The 22,381-nt window shown below is 38.8% G+C and overlaps 1 protein-coding gene across 1 annotated transcript; it reads left to right on the top strand.

The window, feature by feature from the left end:
• Positions 1 to 2,192: 2,192 nt before the first annotated feature.
• On the top strand, positions 2,193 to 3,790 carry LOC125469377. The gene has a single exon (XM_048566640.1). The coding sequence runs from the start codon at positions 2,671 to 2,673 to the stop codon at positions 3,601 to 3,603; it is 933 nt and encodes a 310-aa protein (XP_048422597.1). The 5' UTR covers positions 2,193 to 2,670; the 3' UTR covers positions 3,604 to 3,790.
• Positions 3,791 to 22,381: the final 18,591 nt, after the last annotated feature.

The raw sequence follows: 22,381 nt of genomic DNA, 5'->3' as shown, positions 1-22,381 counted from the left end.
AAATCATGTCGACATATTTTGGACAAAACTGTACATGTACTACAGTACTGTTTTTTTAATGTGGGGCCAACAAATTCAAAGTCGTCTTTACTTCTCCTAGAATATTCCGGCGCGAAATGCAAAATGCCAACGCTAACCGTATTTTCAATGCATGTAGATCCTTTATAGAATGGAACCCTATTTCAATAGAAAATGCTAATGAGATTATATTTAGATTATTTTTTATTTTATTTTTATAAATGACATGATACGGTAGTTGATGGTTAAGCTTATTTTTTAATGATTGAGTAAGGAATTCAACTATCAACTACCGTATCATATACGAAGGATGGTTTGTTCTCGCTAGCATCAATCTGTTTCAGTTGGCACTATAGTACTATACACCACAATGTCACGTAGATAACGTTTGAAACATGCTATAATAGTTGTACTGAACAGTCTGAACTCTACGATGAATGGACTATTTTGATATGCTTTGTGTGATTTAATCCAAATTATTAATTTTGAATATAAATAATATTGTGTTGATATAATAGCACTAAAAAGCTATGTCAGTTGCCACTCAATAATATGGTCTGTTGATATTTCTCTTTACTTGGAAGTGAGATGTCTTAGGTTCAAATTGATACCCAATTAGGCTTACATGGCGAATTTGATATCCAATTAGGCTACCAATTGTGTGGCTTAGCCGAACTCTCTCTCCCCGTGTAAAAATATCGATGTACTAAAAAAAAATAGAAAAAAAAGAGAAAGAATTGAACGTATCATAGCATTCCTGAAATGATATAAATGTTGGCATTTTCATAGCGTTTGGGAATAGGCTGTAAATAGCATTTTATTGATGGGATAAACAATTATTTAGTTGCAAACTAATTTTGATAAAAAATTTGCTAGTTAATCAACTTTACTTAGCCTTAAGCCCTTATCCTAATGGAGTGAACTATCAATACATTTTCCTCAACCAGTCAAGCTAAAATGTTACTTGGAGATCGAGGAAAGTTCCCACAGAAAAAGGTTGGTTCAAGATAACCAATTGAATTATTAAACTCATGATCTAAATTCTTACCCTTTCCACTCACCAAGAGACATATTTATGTTTAAGAAGAAGATTGACACAACGTTTATGTCGACATGATTCGTGCTTCAAAAGTAATCCACACCAAGCTCGAATTTCAGATAAACTGATAATATTAAGAATTAGGTTAAGGGACTGTGAATGGATGAGACATACGGGTCGGATTTTTCAATTTCCTGAGATTAGCCACAAAGAATATAATGGTTTAAACCCTTGGAATAATTCCAATGTCCCACAACCACAAGAGACTAAGAATTGTTAAATATATATGAATACACACACACACACACCTAATTTTATTGGGATCATATAGCTAATAGTTTTGTTTTATCATAATCCAATTGAAAATATTTAAAATATAAAACCCCAACTCATATATATATATATATATATATATATATATATATATATATATCTCACTACCTACTTCACTCTCACCCCTTCCCACCAATTGCTTTACTAAATAGCACCCACTTTACAATATTGTTACATTGAGTTATGTGATACGAAAAATGAAAATAACGAACTTGTTTGAATAAAACATTAATGATTGAGACTCAGTTTATCTTAATTTGTAGAAATTCGCTTAAACAAATGAAGATTTGTTATCAGTGATATTTTGGAATTGAAATTATCCGGTTTAGTAACCCAATCTCATCATGTCAAGTCATCAAACTTTGAGCATACATGACTTATTAAGGAATGAGGGACAGAGCCATATATGGGCCTGGTAATATGATTCCCGGCTTCAAACACATTTGTTCTACTCTTTCATAAACACACTACACACACACACACACACACACACACACACATTTATAATAGCTTGGAGACTGGAGAGATTTGATGCAATCTAAATATTGGTTGTTTGTTTACAACTACACAGCATCAGACATTTACAAGTGCGTATTCTTTTTGTGTTTACTTATTCTTAAAATTGTGCTAACGTGACTTACAATCCAACGTATAAAATAATAATAATTTTATAAAACGATATATTACATTAAAAAGTAAAAATTGTAAACCAAACCTGTAATGTATTAAGTACACTAATTTAACATGGAACGCGTCATCTCTAGTTCAAACCTCAATAAATGACTTGGACCCACACATATGAAATATTAGTGAGATGACCCTTGGCATCTTTCTAATACTTATCCATCTCGATTGAATTATCCTTTTGCCAAAATCCCACGTTCCAAACACGAAGCAAGAGGAGCAGTTAACAAAAGACACCCATTCAATCACGTGCCAGTCTCGTGGGCGACAACCCCCTACCCCACCATAACCATCCTTAACCACAAGGCGGTCACTAGTCTCGGCGGTCTACACCCTCCGCGTCACACACTCGAATAAACCACCCTAGGTGCCACTGGATATGCCGCCACCTGTACCACTCCCTCTCGGATATCCTCTCTCGCTCCCCCTAACAGTAAGTTACCCACCACTTTAAAACCGAATATCCCATTTTTATTCCTTCCATACGCTTCCCATTTTGCCACGCCTATAAATTCGTCTCACCTGTTCCGTTTCTCCTAAACTCCCCTACTCATAATTTTCGAAAGCAAGTTAATCATTTAACTGTTTAATCACTAATGGCTGGTTTTGTTAGAACCAGATCGAAGAGGGTCACTTACCCGCTCGACGATCGGGTGAAAGCGCGACTAGTCGGCGGATACAGCTCCGGACTCAGTGATGTCAGCAGCGGAAGCGAGCACTCCGGCGACTACAACTCCCCCTGCCTCTCCGAGCTCGTCCACCGCTTCCTCCAAGACGACGAGTCGTCCGCCGCTGGTTTTCCCGACAACGAGTCCGACTCGGACCGAGTTGACTCGGCCTCAGACGCGGACGCGATCGACTCCGTCCTTAGGTCCGTGGCCGTTTCCGGAAATGCGGACTCGTACCTGAAGCTGCTCCGTTCTCACGTTTCCCAGGCGGAGGAGGCATTCGCGTGTTTGAGATCCAACGGCGGCGGCAGCAGCAAGTCGACTCTGGGGCGGAGCGTGATGTCGTTTCTGAGGGGATTGGGACACAATGCGGCGATCTGCAAGACGAAATGGACCTCCTCCGGCAACATCACCTCCGGGAGCTACGAGTTCATCGACGTCGTTCCTGTCCAATCGGGCTCCTCCATGAGGCAGAGCCGGTACTTCGTGGACCTCGACTTCGCCGCCCAGTTCGAAATCGCTCGGCCGTCGAGCCAGTACTCGCGGCTGCTGCAACTTGTGCCCAGAAACTTCGTTGGCAGCTCGGAGGACCTGAAGCGTATCGTTCGGGTCACGTGCGACGCGGCAAAGAGATCGTTGAAGAGCACAGATCTCTCCGTGCCTCCGTGGCGGAAGAACCGTTATATGCAGAACAAGTGGTTCGGTCCGTACAAACGGACCGTCAATCCATTGACGGAGAGAACCTTCTCGACAGACTCGGCCATTTTTGCTCCGGTATCTGGCGCCAAATGCCGCTATGTTGGGTTTGACGACACGGTTTCCGACTCCACCGTGAACGGCCGGCTCTATGTCCGTACTTAACTAGACGATTTTGGAATAATTAGATCAAATTATCGGGTTAATAAATTAAATTATATATAATGAGATTTTATTTTACTTTTGTTTTGCATTGTAAAACGCGGCAAATGGACGAACTGTACTTGACGGCGCACCTAGGATGTACATCAAACTTCGTAAATTCAAACAAATCTAGACGGTTGGTTTTCCATGTTTATAATTTGTCATTAAATCCAACGGTTGTGAGATAAGGACACACCGTAAGTAGTGGAGGTTTGAGGGGGTGATTATTTTGGCTGGAATTTTATCCAGAAAGGATAATTGATGTGATGAGGATGACAGGTGGCACCCTCTGGTGAAGTCGTTTTCGCGAGAGGTGATGGTGACGGCCTGCGGGTGAGTATAACATTTGGAGATTGTTGGGACAGTTGGCCTGAAATGCAATTACAAGCGTGGAGTGGTGCAGCAAATTTACGTGAATCATGAGTGACGATTAAAATTTTGAAAGGACACAACAAAGACAGATCAGATCAACTTATAAAAAAGAATGAATTAACTTTTAGGGTAAATTACATAATAACCTTCAGGTTTAAGATCTATTACAAATCCTATACAACATCTTTAAAACATTTCACTTTCATAACTTACCTAATATTTTATTTCAATATAATGCCTCTGTTACATTTTTCATTCATTGATCTGTTAAGAGCTGACGTGGTAAAAAAATAATTTTTTATTTTTTTTAAAAAATAAACCTGAATCTTCTCAAAAAAAAAAAAAAAAACTAAAATACACAAAATCGAACGCTCCACCCCACAAGAATCCCAGCATCTTCCTTTTATTCCCCACAACCCCAAAACCCCTCAACCCAAACCCTAATTCCTCCCCCTACATGAAGAAAATCCCAGTCCAATTCAATCCCAATTACCTCAAATCCCACTAGAGAAACCCCAAATTCTGGTTCCTCAATCCCTAGATTTTCCACGTCTCCGTTGCCCACACCTTATCAATCTTTAGCCTTCTCCCCCATCCCCTCAATGAATGACACTCTCTCTCCTCCGTTGTCCCCCAACGACGGCGCCAATACCTACGAGACCTGGTACGGCAACATCCAGTACCTTCTCAACATCTCCGCCATCGACTTCTTCTTCTGCGTCTTTTTCTTCATCTTCATCAAGCTCCGAAGCGACCGCCGCCGCATGCCCAGCCCGTCCGCCAAGCTCCTCGCGGTGTGGCACGCTACCTGTCGAGAGATTGTGCGCCACTACAGCGCTGACGTCGCCCAATCTCTCTTGATTAAGGGTGGAAGTTGCGGGTTGCTGTTGTCCGTGGCAGTTGGGAGGCTCAGCTCGGGAGGGAGAAGAAGGGTGGGGAGGAGTTGCGGGGAAGGTGGGGTGGGTTTGTGTTTTTCGGAGTACCCACGATGAACCGAATCTCAATCTGCTTAATGAGTACTCACGCACCCATCTACACACCCACACCATCGACAACACACCATCACCACATTGGACTCTCTCTCACTCTCCCTCGTCTCTGCGGAGCTAAGTGAAGCCCAGTAACCGAGAACTAGCTCCGGCGAACCTTGTGAGTTTCGAGCCAGATCCCAGCTAACTCCGCCCATCCCACGACCAATCTAAGGTACAAAGCCTTTCCCCTTGACTCTACGCTCTTTTTCGTATGTAGATCGTAGGGAAAAGATGTATGGAAAAGCTGACAGAATGAGAGAGAAGAGTGACCTGAGAGAGTGAGAAAGTCCACAGTGGTGGTGGTGTGTCGTCGGTTGTGTTGGTGCATAGATGAGTGCGTGCGTGGGTGTACTGTCGGGGAGAGAGTCCGAGAGAGAGCTAGAGAGTGAAAAAGTGAAAGAGAAGAGTGACCTGAGAGAGTGAGAGACTCGGGAAAGGATTTCTGGGTTTGGGTTTTTTTTATTTTTTATAATAGGGTTAATATTATAACATTTTTAATGCATAAAAAATTATTTTTTGCCATATAGCAGCCACATCAGCACAAATGTGACAGTCACGTCAGTATTTAACTGATCAATGAATGGAAAATCTAACGGAAGTATTATTTTGAAATAAAATAGTAGGTGAGGTATGAAAGTGAAATGTTTTAAAGATGTTGTATGGGGTTGTAATTGTCACATCCTGGCCCGAGGTCCACCACATCTCGGGCTGACTCCACCACCGTAGCAAAATATTGTTTGCTTTGGGCCCCGACCATGCCCTCACGGTTTTGTTTCTGGAAACTCACACGAGAATTTTCCAGTGGGTCACCCATCATGAGATTGCGTTCACGCGCTACTTGCTTAACTTAAGAGTTTCCATGGAATCCGAAACCAGTGAGGTCCTAAAAGACATCGTGCTAGGTAGGGATGAAAATATACATATAAGGATCACTCCCTTGGACGATGTGAGATGTCACAATCCACCTCCCTTAGGGGCCCGACATCCTTGTCGGCACACCATGGCCATGATTAAGCTCTGATACCAAATTGTCACATCCTGGCCCGGGGTCCACCACATCCCGGGCCGACTTCACCACCGTAACATGATATTGTCCGTTTTGGGCCCAACCACGCCCTCACGATTTTGTTTCTGGGAACTCACACGAGAACTTCCCAGTAGGTCACCCATCGTGGTATTGCTCTCGCGCGCTACTCGCTTAACTTCGGAGTTCCCATGGAACCCGAAGCCATTGAGCTCCCAAAAGGCCTCATGCTAGGTAGGGATGAGAATATACATATAAGGATCACTCCCCTGAGTGATGTGGGATGTTACAATAATAGACCTCAAACTTGAAGAGGTATTATGTAATTTACCCTAACTTCTATTCTGATGTTTTTATTTAATTATGCTTGCTGTATAAATTAATAATGCATTATTATGCAGAGAAAAAGTTGAGTATTATAATTAATTTATTATTAAACAGAAACGTTCAAGTAATGGTGAAAACATTTTGTCTAAAACAAGGTTCTAAAAAACGTTAGGCACTAGTCGGACGGCAGGTTGGCGCCTAGCGCATAGGCGGCTAGGCGGGGTCTAGGCCGGCGCCTAGGTGGATATGAGTAAATTTCTTGTATATCTTGTAAATAAGTACATATGAGCACTTACAAAAAATTATATTTGTATGAAATTCATGGATAAGATAATAAAAGAATGATAAAGTGCAAAAAGAAGTATCCAACAAGTATAAAATTTAAAAACACATTAAACATATATGCCATATAACCATAGTGACGAGTTTTGTAGGAACCACATAAAATGCAAAATAAGAGGAAAATAAAGAAATAGATTAATGTAAGATACTTAACTGTTAAAAGCCCATGTAAACATTATTTAGTGTGCAATTAATTTTGTAACAATGCAAATTGCTTTGGTACAAATCTGTTAAAAGACCTTTACAAATTTCAAAACCAAAAAGCCCACCCAAAAAGGCTGACCAAGTGTAAAAAAAGCGTGCAAATTACAAATTGCTTTTATATCCAATTAAATTAACACAAAATCCAAAAAAAGCTTGCTAAGTTATTCACTTCACACAGGTCTTCCATGCAATCCTAGGCCTGCACCTAGTACTGGTAGCAACAGTGAAATACAATAAAAAAATTTAGGATAAAGTACAAAAAATTACCTCAATTATTGGTGTCACGACACTTTCATACCTCATTTTTTAAAATTGACAATGTCATACCTTATCTTTAGAATTTTGTCCAATATTATACCTTTCGTTACTTAGCCATTTACTTTTCAGTTAAATGTTGATGTGACTTGATTCGGGGCCCACTTTTTATTAAAAAAATCATTACAATATTATTAAAAACTAAACAAAAAATTATTTAATATTTTTTAAATATTAAAATAATAAAAACGTAAAAGTAAAAAATAAAAAAAATAAAAACAACCCTCGTTCGTCCCTCCCCCTTCCCCCCTCCTTTGTCTTCTCCCCATCTTCATCTTCTTTCCCCTACCTGCAACCCCCAATAAAAATAAAAAAAATTCCAATTTTTCTTCTCCCCGCACCCACCCTCAGTTTGTATTTCCCCCTCCCCATCCCTCTTCTCCCTTTTGCAACCCAAAAAAAAAAAACCCAGATCCCGTCGGCAGGAAGATGAATGCGCGAAAAAGGTGGAGGATGGGTGCAAAAGGGGATGTGGAGAATAGATGAGAGTAGTGGATTTAGGGTTGGTAAGGGGTTGGGTCTTTTTTTGGGGGGTGGGGGGGGGGGACGAACTGGGTTGGGTTGGGTTTTTTTTTTTTTTTTCCTTCTTCTTCTTTTTGGGTTGCAGGGGGTTGGGGTGGTGGGTTTCAATTTTTTTTTTTTTTTTTGGTTGAAGATTAAGAAGAGAAGAAGATGAAGATGGGGAGAGAGAGAGAGGGTTGGGAAGGGACGAACAAAGGGTTGGGTTGGAATTTTTTTTTTTTTTTTTTTTTTACTTTTCTTTATTATTTTAAAAATATTAAATAATTTTTTTTTAGTTTTTAATAATATTTAATTAATTTTTTAATAGAAAGTGGGTCGTGAATCAAGCCACTTCAGCATTTAACTGAAAAGTAAACGGCCAAGTAACGGAAGGTATAACATTGGACCAAATTCTAAAAATGAAGTATGACATTGTCAATTTTAAAAGATGAGATATGAAAGTGTTGTGATACCAATAGTTGAGGTAGTTTTTTGTACTTTATCCAAGAATTTAAAAATAAGTAAAAGGAAAAGATGGTGGGGACCATCTAAATGATAAAACGGTGCAATTAAACAAACCAAATAACTTCATCTTCTTCCTCGCGACGCCGGGCTCTGCAACAAAGAAAAATTTCAGATTCCGGCGTTCTCCACATATGCCTACCTAGACCCCGTCCACCTCTGCCCAGCCCCGCCTAAACCCACCTAGTCCCACCTAATCCCGCCCAGTCGTCCGCCTAATATGCTTTCTGATTTTGTGAACGATTATGACTTAATCGCGGTGGTCACCGGCCGTTCAGTGCCTAGGTGCCTCCTAGGCGGCCACTTAGACTGATTTTTAGAACATTGGTCTAAAATGCTCAAGTCGAGACAACTTTTTGATAAGATTTTTAATTTTTAATTGATTTTTGGAAAGGTAATAGATAAGGCAAACTCTTTCTCACTCCTATGTGGGACTTATGAAGTCGGTGAAACCATTGACATACATCCAAGTTGCAAACTGAATGAGTCAATCTCCATCCAAACAAGAAGCACGTAGATTCGGTTTGCCTTACTTGGACGTGTTTGAAGTTTTCATCGACTAATGATCATAACTTTGAAAAAGATACACCCAAGTTCTTACATCTGTGGAAGGATGAGGAAGAAGTGACGGAGAATATGAAAAAACAAAAAGCTTGAAAGTGATCACAAATTAAAAAAGTTATTATTTTTTCGGTTCGTAGTTTTTGTTTATCTTGTGTGTCATTTTCATACAATTTCGTTCATATTTCTTCTATTATTTGTCATTCGCCCTTCTTCATTCTTCACTAGAGAACATATATCCTTCTTTCGAATCTATAACATAAAAAATAAAAACTAAAAACTATAATGAAATGTTATTAAACAGACCCTTAATTTTAAATTTTGTATCACAAGTTGTTGAGGCCTTGGAGAAAACTAAAGTGTTCTACTTCTACCGCCAGAAGTTGAATCGTATATTAAAAACTTAGTTTGCCAATTTTTTGCTACAGCAAATATGATTGTTCCTTGCTTCTTAGTAGTCTCATACGACGCACTTTGCGCATGACAATTGGTTTTTTTCTTGACATGATTGTTGGGCCGCAAGTCTGGTGTTTCTAAATTTTGTCTCTTTAGTGTCTATTATCTAATTACTTGACATGTATCGTCCAACTTACTAAAAGGTTAACATTGTTCACTTCATTATTTTGATTATTTTGTATCGGAAATTAAAACCAAAAACCTAGAAATACCAAGGTAGAGTAATCGTCAAATTCTTCAGTTCTATTGATAACCATCGAATCACCCAAACCCATGACCAGCCCACCTCGCCAACGACAACTCCGTATATTCATAGATGCCAACCAAGTCTCCTCTCTCTCTCTCCCCCCCCCCCCAGGATTTCATATGGATTCAACCATCAAAGGAAGAGGATGTTTTGGCTGGGATTTTTCATTATAATGATAGTGAGAGAGACTGGAGGAGGAGGATGTTGGATTCTAATGAGGGACTTGGTGGTGGCCTAGCTAGCCGCTATTGTGGGGTGGATAGTCTAGTTTCTAATCAGGCCAGATGCTCACAGTCGAAGGATTCGAGTGGATGTTTTCCTAACGGATATGCGGATGATGGTTGAAATCGAGTCGATTCGTGTGCCCAGAGAGACTGGAGGGGGAGGATGTTTTCCTGACCATGAAACTGGAGGAGTAGGATGTTTTTTTGGCCGTGAGATTGAAGGAAGGGGATGTTTTCCCGACGGGGTTGCGGTGGGTGTGCCTAAAGGATTTTTGAAAATTCTCCTTCTAATGAAAGAAATAATAAAGTTAACAATATTAAGTTGAAAAACACGTATCAAAGAAGAGTCATTGAGAAGACACAAAATTTAGAGACACCAGACACCAGACCTGTGGCGTGATTGCGCACCCAAAAACTCATTGAAAACCCAAAAAAAACATAAACTCGAAGAAAAAGTGGATAAAAAGGAAACCGAAACTAAAAAGTGCAATTGTGCCAGTATCACTCAGAGTCCCCGACTCCATGGTGCCCTTAACGCCTTGCGGTGAAACACCTGGAAGTTTCATATATCTGTATATGATGATGTTGTCAAGAGCTCAAAATTCGACGTGTTTTTATCCAGGTATGTGTAATACGGACAACCAAAAGGGCAAACACAGAAGGATCAGATATTAAAACAGCTTTTAGATTTCTTACATTCATTTCTTTTCTTTTACAAATTATACATATAGCAATTATATATGTATATATTATTTAGTATGTAAGTAATACTAAATTTAATATAATTTCACGTATTATTTTCTAAATATTTTATAATTGAGAAGTAATTTGGAATGAAACATCCATACACAACGTAGTCAAAAGTTTGTCGAAGATACTAAATAAAGAACTTCAATTTTGGTAGAGGTCAAAACTTTTTCAGCAACGAACAATTTCGTCTTGTACTTATGTGAGTATTTGGGAGACTGATTGATCATTATCTTTGATCCCTCACATTGAGAAAGTGAAACTGTCAACCACAAATGTGACAACCCGTCTCTAGTTTTACGAATTTATTAATTTTAAAAAAATGAATTGACAAAAATGCCCTAGAGGCGAGATTGTTGACTTTAGCTGACCGTCTTTTACTGACGCATATGAGCTATTATTTTATCGTATTCTTAAATTACTCGACGGTACGAACGCATAGGTACAAGAGGAAGCAAATTTGGAGTTACAGTTAAAATTTTACGGACCTACGAACATGAAGGGCATTTTGGTAATTTCACATCATAGGGATATTTTTCTATTTTGTCTTTTGTACATTGCTTTGTGAGCCAATGGGGTCCCCTAATCTCCCGGACCTCTCTCTCTTCCAACTCTCATTTCTCTCTCTCTCTCTCTCTCTCTCATCTCTCATCTGTCTTTCTTCTCTCTTTCCCTCAAATTCTCCCTCTCTTTTCTCTGTAAAAACAATGGAGTCGAGCAGCAGCACCACCACTCCGCCGTACTCCGACGAACCTCACGACCAAACCACCACCATATCATCACCATCAACCTCGTAGAAGACCACCACTCTTGTACCTAGTTTGCTCAAAACACCCAAGTGGAAAAATGGAAGTGCAGAGTGACTTTTATCACTATTCACTCATTTCTCTGACCATGGTGAGCCTTGAGACCTTCAAATCCCTCTTATTTTGAATCTCCTATGTTGTTTTAACCTTAAAAATGAGTTTGGGGGACGATTTGATGCAGAACACACACTGGGAGGATTTTCCCTTAGTTTTCCGATGACTGACCAGCCACATTTAGGCCATTTTTCTGGCCAATACCGATGTTAACTTGGCCCCACTTTGGTATGGTTTTGTTCCCTACATTTCTAACTTCACATTGATTTTTAAATCATCGAATTTGGTTGAAAATCGAGCTCAAAATAAACTCTGGAAGTTAGCCCTACAATCTGCAAAACTGCAGATTTCTTAAAGAAGGCGCGTGAAGCGTGGGCAGCCATTGTGAGTGGCGCATGCAGTGCGTGGCTATTAGTGCAACCATCTTGTCGCGGTGTGTGCGATGTGTAGAGGAACCCAAGGTCCCTCTTTAGGTTTCTCGAAGTGCCGAACTCAAATCTACCATTCATTTTTCGAAATTCTACCGTTTTAAAATAGTTCCTTTATTAGCTGTACTTTGTACGAAAACACGTTTATACGTTAGTATGTTACATATTTATGTAAATAGTTTTGTTTCTAGGTGAAACGCATCGTGAGGACTCTTGATGTCACAAGGTGGGTTCGACTTCATGTCATGATTTATGAGTGGTTCTTTGTTTTTTTTTAATATTTTATATTTATTTAGTTTCCATTTACGTAATTGATAAAGAATTTTCTAAAATACGCTTAGTTTAGACTAATGTTTTTAAGAATTAGAGTATTAACGAAATTTATGAAATTTCCATAAATCATACGGCACACACATTTATGCATACTTTGATGTGATGCCTTAATATGAAACATTCTCACCAGTTTCCACCAAAGACTCATTCAGGTTTGTAATGGCTTTAGTTGCTCACTATGATTTATTGCTTCATCAAATCGATGTCAAAACAGCCTTTTTAAATGGCAAAGTTGAGGAAGAGATATATATGCGACAACCTGAAGGATTTATCAAAGAAGGAGAAAGGGAGTTAGTCTGCAAACTTAAGAAATCCATATATGGATTAAAGCAGGCATCTAGACAATGGTATCTAAAATTTGATGAATTTATGCAATCACATGGTTTTATTGAAAACTCTGAAGATGAATGCATTTATGTCAAGTCTAGTGGGAGACATTTCATCATCTTAGTACTTTATGTAGATGATATATTAATTGCAAGCACTGATTTGAGTCTGTTGCAAGAGACAAAAATCTTGTTGAGTGACAACTTTAAGATGAAGGACATGGGAGAAGCTTCATATGTCCTTGGAATTGAAAGTACACGTGACAGGAAGAGAAGTCTACTTTGTCTTTCGCAAAAGGGTTACATTAACAAGATTCTGAAAAGATTTAATATGTCAAATTGCAATGGAAGTGAAGTGCCAGTTACTAAGGAAGATAAATTAAGCAAAGAACAATCTCCAAAAACTGACATTGAGAAGAAAGAAATGGATGACAAGCCATATGCCTCAGTGGTGGGTAGCTTAATGTATGTGCAGGTATGCACTAGACCTGATATATCTTTTGCATTGAGCTTACTGGGGAGGTTTCAGTCAAATCCGGGACAAGCACATTGGATTGCAGCCAAAAAGGTGATGAGATACTTGCAGAAAACCAAAGACTATAAGCTGGTTTATGGGAAGGGCACAGACTTGGAAATAGTTGGTTATTGTGACTCGGATTTTGCAGGATGTCAAGATTCATTAAAATCAACATCAAACTACATATTCATGATGGTAGGAGGTGCTATTTCTTGGAAAAGCATGAAGCCAAAGAACATAGCGATGTCCACAGTGATGGCTGAATACATGGCATGTTTTGAAGCTACTTCACAAGCTGTGTAAATTGGCAAATTCATAGAAAGGATGAATGTGCTGAGAATTGTTGCTAGACCACTGCATATCTTTTGTGATAACACTCCAGCTGTTTTCTACTCCAAGAATAATAAGAGGTCTTCAGGGACCAAACACATGCATATCAAGTACAGACTCATCAGAGAGAAGATCAAACAAGGTTTTGTCAAGGTTAGCTACATTGACACTGCGTCAATGCTTACGGATCCCTTGAATAAAGCATTACTAGTTGCAGCTTTTAAGCAGCACGTAAAGAATATGGGTTCGATTGTAGATCTCGATATGCTAAGTTAGTGGGAGTAGATGCTATTAGTTAGTTTTTGCACTGAATAAGTGAGTTGTTTTTTTCACAAGGATTCTATGGATTGTAGTTTTGTTACTAGAAGATTTTGAATTCATAAACATGTTTTCTAATTAAGTGTTCGGATAGGGTAATATATATACATGCACATAGGTAGATAATATCTGCATTATGTGATTTTACCATACATGTTTTAAATCACAAGAAGGATGTGATCACTCATTGAGTGACACATACTTGTATCGACAAGTTTACAGGTTTGTTTAAAGCATAAAGTGTAGTCGCATGGTTACAATAAAGAGGATTTGAGATGATATAGGGAAAGACAAAATTACAATTATGAATTCCTCTCTCAATCATAATTAGATGGTGTTTTTCATGTAGGTAATGCATTCAACATGTGTGATTATGAAGATTATGAGTTATGATTACTTTACAATCTTGTTATTTCCATTTTGAATGGGTTATCTGACAGAAACTTGAATAAGGATGGGATATAATCATTGCACATGGCCATTAAAGTTATATTAGTCTCTAATCTAAGACAAAACATGAGCATTGCATTTTGTAGACCAAGTGGGAGAATGTTGGACTTGCCCGACATAAATCAACCTTGGTATGGTCTACTACATGTAATAGGAATGTATCATTAGAGAATAATATATATTGTGATTTGATTACCCAAAAGATATCAATCTTATATATTATGAGTCTTATATAGGAAATATAACTGATGAAATCCTTATACGATTATGATTATGATATATTACTTGAAGGCCAAGAAAGTAGATTTTATGTTTCCTTTATGGATGGAACTTAAAGTTTTTGGCCTATATATATACCGGTCCCTATGAACCCTAAAAATACACGACAACAGCTTCCCATAGAGCATTGTGTTAAAGTTAGGAATTCATAGAAGGCTTGGTATTGTTTTCTCTCGGTGCAAGTTGTTTCCATGGCTGCTGCAGGCAACACATCAGGTTAGAGTTCTTTCATGTTTACGTACTATTATCATGCATGCAGTGTTTTAGTTATATAACCTCAATATGATAACAGAACCCTTTACAATATTGTTGCCGGTAGTGTTGAGCGCATTGACAAAGAAAGCTTTGCTTTCTTGTGCATTTGTTAGTGCTAATTTAAGAATGGTTGTGTCAAGATCTTTGAGATTAGATGTTGATCTAGTTGGAATATCTTTCCAAAGAGATTTTACGCGTCGCTTATAGTTGTAGCCGAATTGGTCTTGGGTTTGCTTGCAAACACTTTTAATTAATGAAGAAGCCCCCCTGCATTTGCAAATGGTGTCGGAGACGATGAGAGACATGAGAGTAAGGATGCAATGAAAGTTGTATATCTGATTGAGGAGTCCATTGCTCAAGGAGTATGTTTCTTAAATTGATGCTAAAGTGATTATAAAGTATTTGTTTGGTTTAAGTAATGGATGAATGGAGATCATATTATAAACAACTCAAGGAGAGCGTATGGGTCTAAATTTAGGAGCGCAGGAGGTAAAGAAACTCATTTCCTTTGACGTGTTTAGTTTTCTGGTCCTTCAGTTTTTGTTGTTTCTCTAACGTACTAACTGATAACACACTGGATGCAAACCACCTAACCTATTCTAGTTTAATTAACCAGCTACTCATTTCTAGAAACTCCAACATAACCAAAAGTGATGCATTCTTATCAAAAGGATTTTTTTAATTAGATCGCAAGGATTAATTTAAGTCATTTCATTTGTTTTTTTTACAAATTCATTTAGATCCATATTTATTTATCAATATATATCATGTTAGAAGACCAAAAAATTCAAATTGATAGTATTAGAGGAGTATCTTGTAGCCTATTTGGTAATGTTCGGTTAGCAGCTTAGGAGGACCGAGCCCTATTAAGCGAGGTTACGATAGGCAGCCTACAGGCGAGAGGACATGGACCCCTGACCCCGAAGTCCAACACCTCGTCTGGCCTCCGAAGAGTTTATCCAACCTAAGGGTTATGGGTTATAACATTCAAACCTGGGCTTTATACCATTCAAATGAATAATCAAAAGGGCAATCCGGAAATCTACTGAGGGAGCATAATCAAGAAATTTTGTTTTTGATTTCCAAACATATTTTGTTCACACCAATGTTTTAAACATCGCTAGGTCATTATCGAGCGGCGGGTAGAGTCGAAATTGGTGGCCTAGGATTTTTTTGTCTTATTTAAATTTATTATATGACATACAAATGAGTGCATATTATATTTAAAAAATAAATAAAAATTATACTTGTAATGGGGAAACTTAAAATGCAAAATATAAATATAAATAATTTATAAAGTACTACAATTTATTGAAAGCATCAAAGAACTATCGCAAAGAGAGAACACATTGCATTCTGGGTTTCCTTTTTTCTGTCTGGGAAAGGGTGAGTCAAGACTCAATATCAAATAAAAAACCAAAATGAAAACCTATTCCACCTAACACACGTAGATGCCATACCTGATTTTCTAACCGTCTAGTAATTAATCATGATGCTGACCAGCTGCCTAGACTGCTTTTTAGAACATCGATTCACACTGCTTTCACCATTTCTCCATCACCTGTCTTCATTCATCTTCAGATCACATATTTTTCATCAATCTATATAATTAAAAAATAAAATTAAAAACTTAAAACAAATTGGTTATCAAACTAGCTCTTAAGTTTTGATTTTGTACGAAAATGTAGTGAAGGCTTACAGAAACCTAATGTATTCCACTGTCGATGTCGAAGTGTAGTTATCAATTTGTTTTTGCTACAACGGATGTGATCGATTTTAAGGTTTTACTAGTCTCTAAAAGTGATATACGACTTGCTGGAATGCATCCACCAGTTTTCCAATTGTGGAAAGTACTACCCTTCGCTTCTAGGAGAGTCAGCATATTGGCACCGGACCTTGAGTTGGAAGTGGTGTGGTGGTGCGCGATCCTTTTTTTTGAGTTGTTGAAATTCCCATCAATAAATTATGTCTCCTTTTTGCATGGATAGAGATAAGGACGAGATTCCCACAGCATCGCGGCAATTCAATTACTGAGCCAACTTCGTCTATGAACTCAAGTCTTCCTTTTGACCCATGTACCCTATCAACGGAAGGGTGTACGATAAACCAGACTTTAGATCTCTTTCTTGCCAATTGACTTTTTCTTCGTGTGATTGTATACCTAAAACTTATTGAAAGCTGAAAGCAGTAGAAAAGTGGAGAAAAAAAAATCCAAACCTCAAGTTATATAATGCACAATGCCATTCTCGTATATGCACAATGCCATGCGTTCTTTTCTTCATCTTTTCAAATTTGAATAATCAACACAGGATTATAGTTTGAAAGTTTCCACTAATGATGTCAAGATTAAACATGCATAGCATATTGTGTTCCTAAGCATTCAACGTTTAGTACTGGGTATATGTGTAGTATGGACAACCAAAATAGCAACACAGAAGGATTCAATATTAAAACAGCTTTTTGTTTTCTTACATTAATCTTTCATTCTTGTCTTTCCTTTTACAAATTAAATATACTGTAATTATATGTATATTATTCGGTATTTAAGTGATGCATATTGAATTTAATACATGGTTCACATATCTCTTCTAGATATGGAATAGCTGGGAACAGGGCCGGCCCTGAGATTTCAGGGGTTCTGTGCAAAAGTCAATTGGAGGCCCTAAAAAGTACTTAAGAATTTTTTTTTTTTTTGTTCAAAAAAATAATTTTAGTTTCCATTTGAGTTTCTTTAAATTCTAATAGCACAAACAAATTTAACAAATCAATAAGTGGAAAGGTGACGTATTGTTTTTCCTTAACTATTTAGAGGGTCAAGGTTCGAATTTTCATATTATTATGTGGAATTTTTATATTATTTTGTAAAAATAAACTGAAAAAAAAGATGGAGACAAGTTTTGAACCCATCACCTAGGCCAATGTAAAGAAGATGTAATACCACTTGCACTTAGACTCATGTTTATAATGTTCTACACGTACTGCTATATATACGTATACACATGCAAATTTGAAAAATTGGGGGCCCTTCCGATTTGGGGGCCCTGTGCGGTGGCACCACTTGCACCCCCTATGGGCCGACCCTGGCTGGGAAGTATTGAGGAATGCAACATCCCTATATAACATAGTCAAGAAGTTTGTCGAAGACACTAAATCAAGAAGTTCAATTACGGTAGAGGTCAATGCTTTTTCGCAACAATTTCATCTTGTACTTATGTGAGTATTTAGGAGACTGATTTGTCATTATCTTTGATCCCCCACATTGAGAAAGTGAAGCCGTCTACCGCAAAATCATATGAATCTGCACATCGTTTTACTGTTCCAGAGCCCTTAACAATATTGTTGCCGGTGGTGTTGAGTGTATTGACAAAGAAAGCTTTGCTTTGTTGTGCATTTGTTAGTGCTAATTTAAGAATGGTTGTGTCAAGATCCTTGAGATTAGATGCTGATCGTGTTAGGAAATATTTCCAAAGACATTTTATGCATCGCTTGTAGTTGTAGCCGAATTGGTCTTGGGTTTGCTTGCAAACACTTCTAATTAAAGAAGACGCTATTGCATTTGCAAATGGTGTTGGAAACGATGAGATACTGTTGACCCTAAAAATTACAAAGCCTACGTGGTGCGCAGGCAGAGTAACTAATGAGCAAACTACGTTCTTCGATTGATGCGAGGCGTGCCGACTCTTCAACCGAGCCTGGTCGAGGAGTGCAATTTACTGATGTTGCGTTGAGCGCATTGCTGACTTCTTGATCCTGCGATTGCGGCCGAGGGAGGAACAAGTCTCGGCCTTTGGATTCTCGAGCTTGAAGACAAGCCCGCTAGTTCTACGAAGTTCACGAATCGTCAATGCTGAATTTGGTCACAGTGATTATATTCGTGAGAGTATAAGCACATCGAATCGACACCAAACTATATGGGCACAAGTACTCAAAGGAGATATATATCTTGATGGTAAATGTGGTTCGGCTGTCAGAATGTCGAACTTTGAAACCCACTTGTGAGTATCCAATCATAAAATCACTCGGCGTTCAACGTGCCAAATGTAGTGCTATTAAGATGACCTCTGCCAATAAGGATTCGGTCTCAATCGAGACTTGGATAGGTAACCAGTCGACCTCAACGCAGTGCTGTTTATCCAAACCGAATGTGCTCCTTGGTCGGCTGATTGTATGACAATAGTGCTGTTTATCCAAACTGAAGATGTTCACTGGTTGCCTTAACAGTGCTATTTATCCAAACTGAAGATGTGTTGGCGGAAAAAGAAAATAAAAAATCTCAAGATGTTTGAGAGGTTTGCACAGGGCAATTGTGTGTTGAATTGGAGGGGGCTTGAATGATGCATTCTGCTCTCTATTTATAGCATCAAATCCTCTTTAAGATCAAGTTGAAACCACATTCGGATTAGGACTTCTTATTCTGATCCAACTTTATCTCAACTAGTCCTACTCCTATTAGGATTTTGAACTCACCCCCCTTTTCAAGCCGTATTCATTGCCGACCAAGAATCCATATTGCATTAGGACCTCTTATCATATTGGGACTTCGACCCATCCGCTCATCCAAACTACTCATTCTTGCAATAGGACTCGACCACCTTTACTGAATGGCCCGGGACCACCAGGCAGCCCATGATATATTTGAAAAAGCTTTGGACCGAACATAAACCTACGCTCGGCCCAATAATATTATTTTTGGGTCTAAACAGATACATAAGAGCAAGGATGCAATGAAAGTTGCATATCCGATTGAGAAGTCCAATGCTCAAGGTGTATGTTTCTTAAATTGATGCTAAAGTGGTTAGAAATGATTTGTTTGGTTTAAGAAATGGATGAACGGAGATCATATTATAAACAACGCAAGGAGGGGGTATGGGTCTAAATTTAGGAGCGCAGGAGGAAAAAAAACTCATTTTTATTTACGTATTTAGTCTTCTGGTCCTTTAGTTTTTGTTTTACCTCTAACGTACTTACTGATAACACACTGAATGCAAACCACCTAAGCTATTCTAGTTTAATTAACCAACTCCTCATTTCTAGAAACTCCAACATAATCAAGAGTGATGCATACTTAACAAAAGGATTTTTTTAATTAGATCGCAAGGATTAATTTAAGTCATTTCATTTGTTTTTTTACAAATTCAGTTACAACCATATTTATTTATCAATATATATATATATATATAATGTTAGAAGAATTTAAAAAATTCAAATTGATAGTATTAGAGGAGTCTTTTCCAGCCAATTACATCGTCTTCGGTTAGCAGCTTAAGAGGACTAAGCCCTATTAAGCGAGGTTACGATAAGTGGCCTACGAGCGTGGGGACATAGACTCCTGATGCGAAAGTCCAATGCCTCGTCCGGCCTCCGGAAAGTTTATCCAACCTAAAGGTTGTGGGTTATAACATTCAAACCTGGGCTTTATACCATTCGAATGAATAATTAAAAGGGCGATCCGTAAATCAGCTAAGGGAACATAATCAAGAAAATTTGTTTTTGATTTCCAGACATAATCCGTTCACACCAATGTTTTAAACACCCCTAGGTCGTTATCGATAAGCGGGTAGGGTCGTAAATGGTGGCCTAGGATTTTTTTTTTCTTTTTATCTTAATTAAATTTATTATATGACATACAAATAAGTGTGTGTGTGTGTGTGTATTTAAAATAAATAAATAAAAATATACATGTAATGGGGAAACTTAAAATGCAAAATATAAATAAATTATAAAGTTCTACAATTTATTGAAAACATCAAAGAACTATCACTGTGACATCCCGTCCCAGAAATATCAAAACGTACATGTGAAAAGACATTTTTGCCCCTAGTTCATTTTCGTTTTGTTTATTGGTTGTTTGTGTGCCTCGTTGGCATGTTTGGAACCACACACACCCAGCCACACACTCCACTTCTCCCTGTCCCTTTCCCTGTCTCTATCTCTCTCCCGAGTCCTCTATCTTTCTTCTTCTTCCTTCAACGTACGGACACACACACAACTACACCAAATCATCACAGATCGAGGAAACTAAGGACACCTTCGAACTCGCGAAGCTCGTGTGAGTGCAACCATACCATTTTCAGGTGAGAAATCCTTCGTTTTCACGTCGATTCGAGGTGGTCCGATTTGAGTACTATTCATGCAAACATTAATCTAGCACGTTTTTGGAATTTTGAAGCTCGTAGATGTCTTAGTGAGGTCCCAAGGAGCCTTGGAGTGCTTCGTTGGACGAATTTGGACGTCGGGTTAGCTTGGTTTGAAGTTGGCCGGTTTTTGAGTTTGGAGACAGGTATGATCGCGTGGTTTTTAGCTTTTAAAAGTAGTATATCATGGTTCTACTAGTCCTAAGCTTCAATTTGGCGTTTGAATCATGGAAAATGGTTGAGAAACGAGTGAGAAAACACGATTTGAAGTTTTTCCAGTTTTCCGGCGCCTGCGACGTCGCCGGAGAAGGTGACGGAATATTCCGTCAAATCTGACGGAATATTCCTGACGCCGTTGACGGAATCCGTTAGAACTAACGGAATATTCCTCACGGCGTCAGTTGACGCCGTCCGTGTGCACCGCACGTGCCTGCGCGTGGCCGGCGCGTGGGGGCGCGTGCGGCGGAGGAAATTTTTTCTAAAAATATGGTTGTGATCCTGAGGTTGTGTAGAGCACGTTGGTATATTCATTTGTCTATTTTGAGCAATGTATGAGAAGTTATTACGAAAGTTAGGTTATGTGCTTTAAAGTTAACGTTTTTATAGTTATTTCGCATATAGGTGACACGTATTCCGAGGACGAGCGTGCGCACTCGAGGCAGGGGGGCTACGACCCTTCCACTTACCAGTGAGTGGGCTTTTGTTTTCCGTATATACCTATATACATTTATTTTTCCCATAAATGGTTTAAAAAGGGTTAAGTGTTTTATGCCATGCACCATATTATTATCGTTTATGCATCATTGCGTACATTAGAAGTGGTACACATATACATATGCATATTTGGTGCTGTGGACGCACAGGTAAGTGCCAGGTAAGTAGTATACATGTTTACATTTCAGTAGTGGATTGAGATGCTTAGAGAGCTCATAACCTGCACCCCCGGTGTTAGTGCTCCCGCCCAGAGTAGGGCACAGTCCTTCACGTGATGTTCACCTCCCGCACCACACGCTCAGCTTGGATCCAAGTTAGGTGCACAGTCCTGTCGTATAGACCACTTTAGGTGGTTTCGACTCGTAGGTGACCTGCGATTATTCGCACAGCCTTCACGTGATCGTAGCACTAGAGCGTATATATATATTACACCCAGGCCTGTCGTATAGACCACTTTAGGCGGTTCCGACTCGTGGGCAGGTTCAGTTATTGAGTTGAGATTTGAGCTCTATATGCAGCCGTACAGGTCACGTTAGGTGACTCCAGCTGCCAGATTACATGTTATTGATTTGATTTATACCTGAGCACTTGCATTTCATTATGAGGATGCGACATGGCATATTCTTGAGCATGATTAGCATACCTATACATACGTATATATGTTATTTTCTGGGAAGTATACAGGTTTTACGGCGAGGGGTTAGAAAGTATTTTACTAAATGGTTTTAGAAAAGATTTGTTTTTGCCCACTCACGCTTTTGTTTTGCGCCCCTCCAGGTTCTAGTTGCTTAGCAGTTTCGATGGTCTCCCAGAGGGTTCTTCCGGCTTTTCTGACAGACACTCACCAGCGTAGGGTCACCTTCGGGTGTACTTATGTCGCAACTTTTCTTTTGGACTGCTGTAGTCTTGCTCTGAATTTGTA

This window comes from the organism of the source record quoted next, unplaced genomic scaffold, assembly GCF_019419815.1.
Source record: "Pyrus x bretschneideri cultivar Hongxiangsu unplaced genomic scaffold, Pyrus_bretschneideri_v1 Contig10, whole genome shotgun sequence".
Lineage (NCBI taxonomy): Eukaryota > Viridiplantae > Streptophyta > Magnoliopsida > Rosales > Rosaceae > Pyrus > Pyrus x bretschneideri.
The sequence above is the reverse complement of the archived record's forward strand: the minus strand, read 5'-3'. Positions and strand labels throughout refer to the sequence as shown.

Coding starts and splice junctions, on each gene's coding strand:
- LOC125469377 (XM_048566640.1), top strand. CDS start 2,671: ATGGCTGGTTTTGTTAGAACCAGATCGAAGAGGGTCACTTACCCGCTC.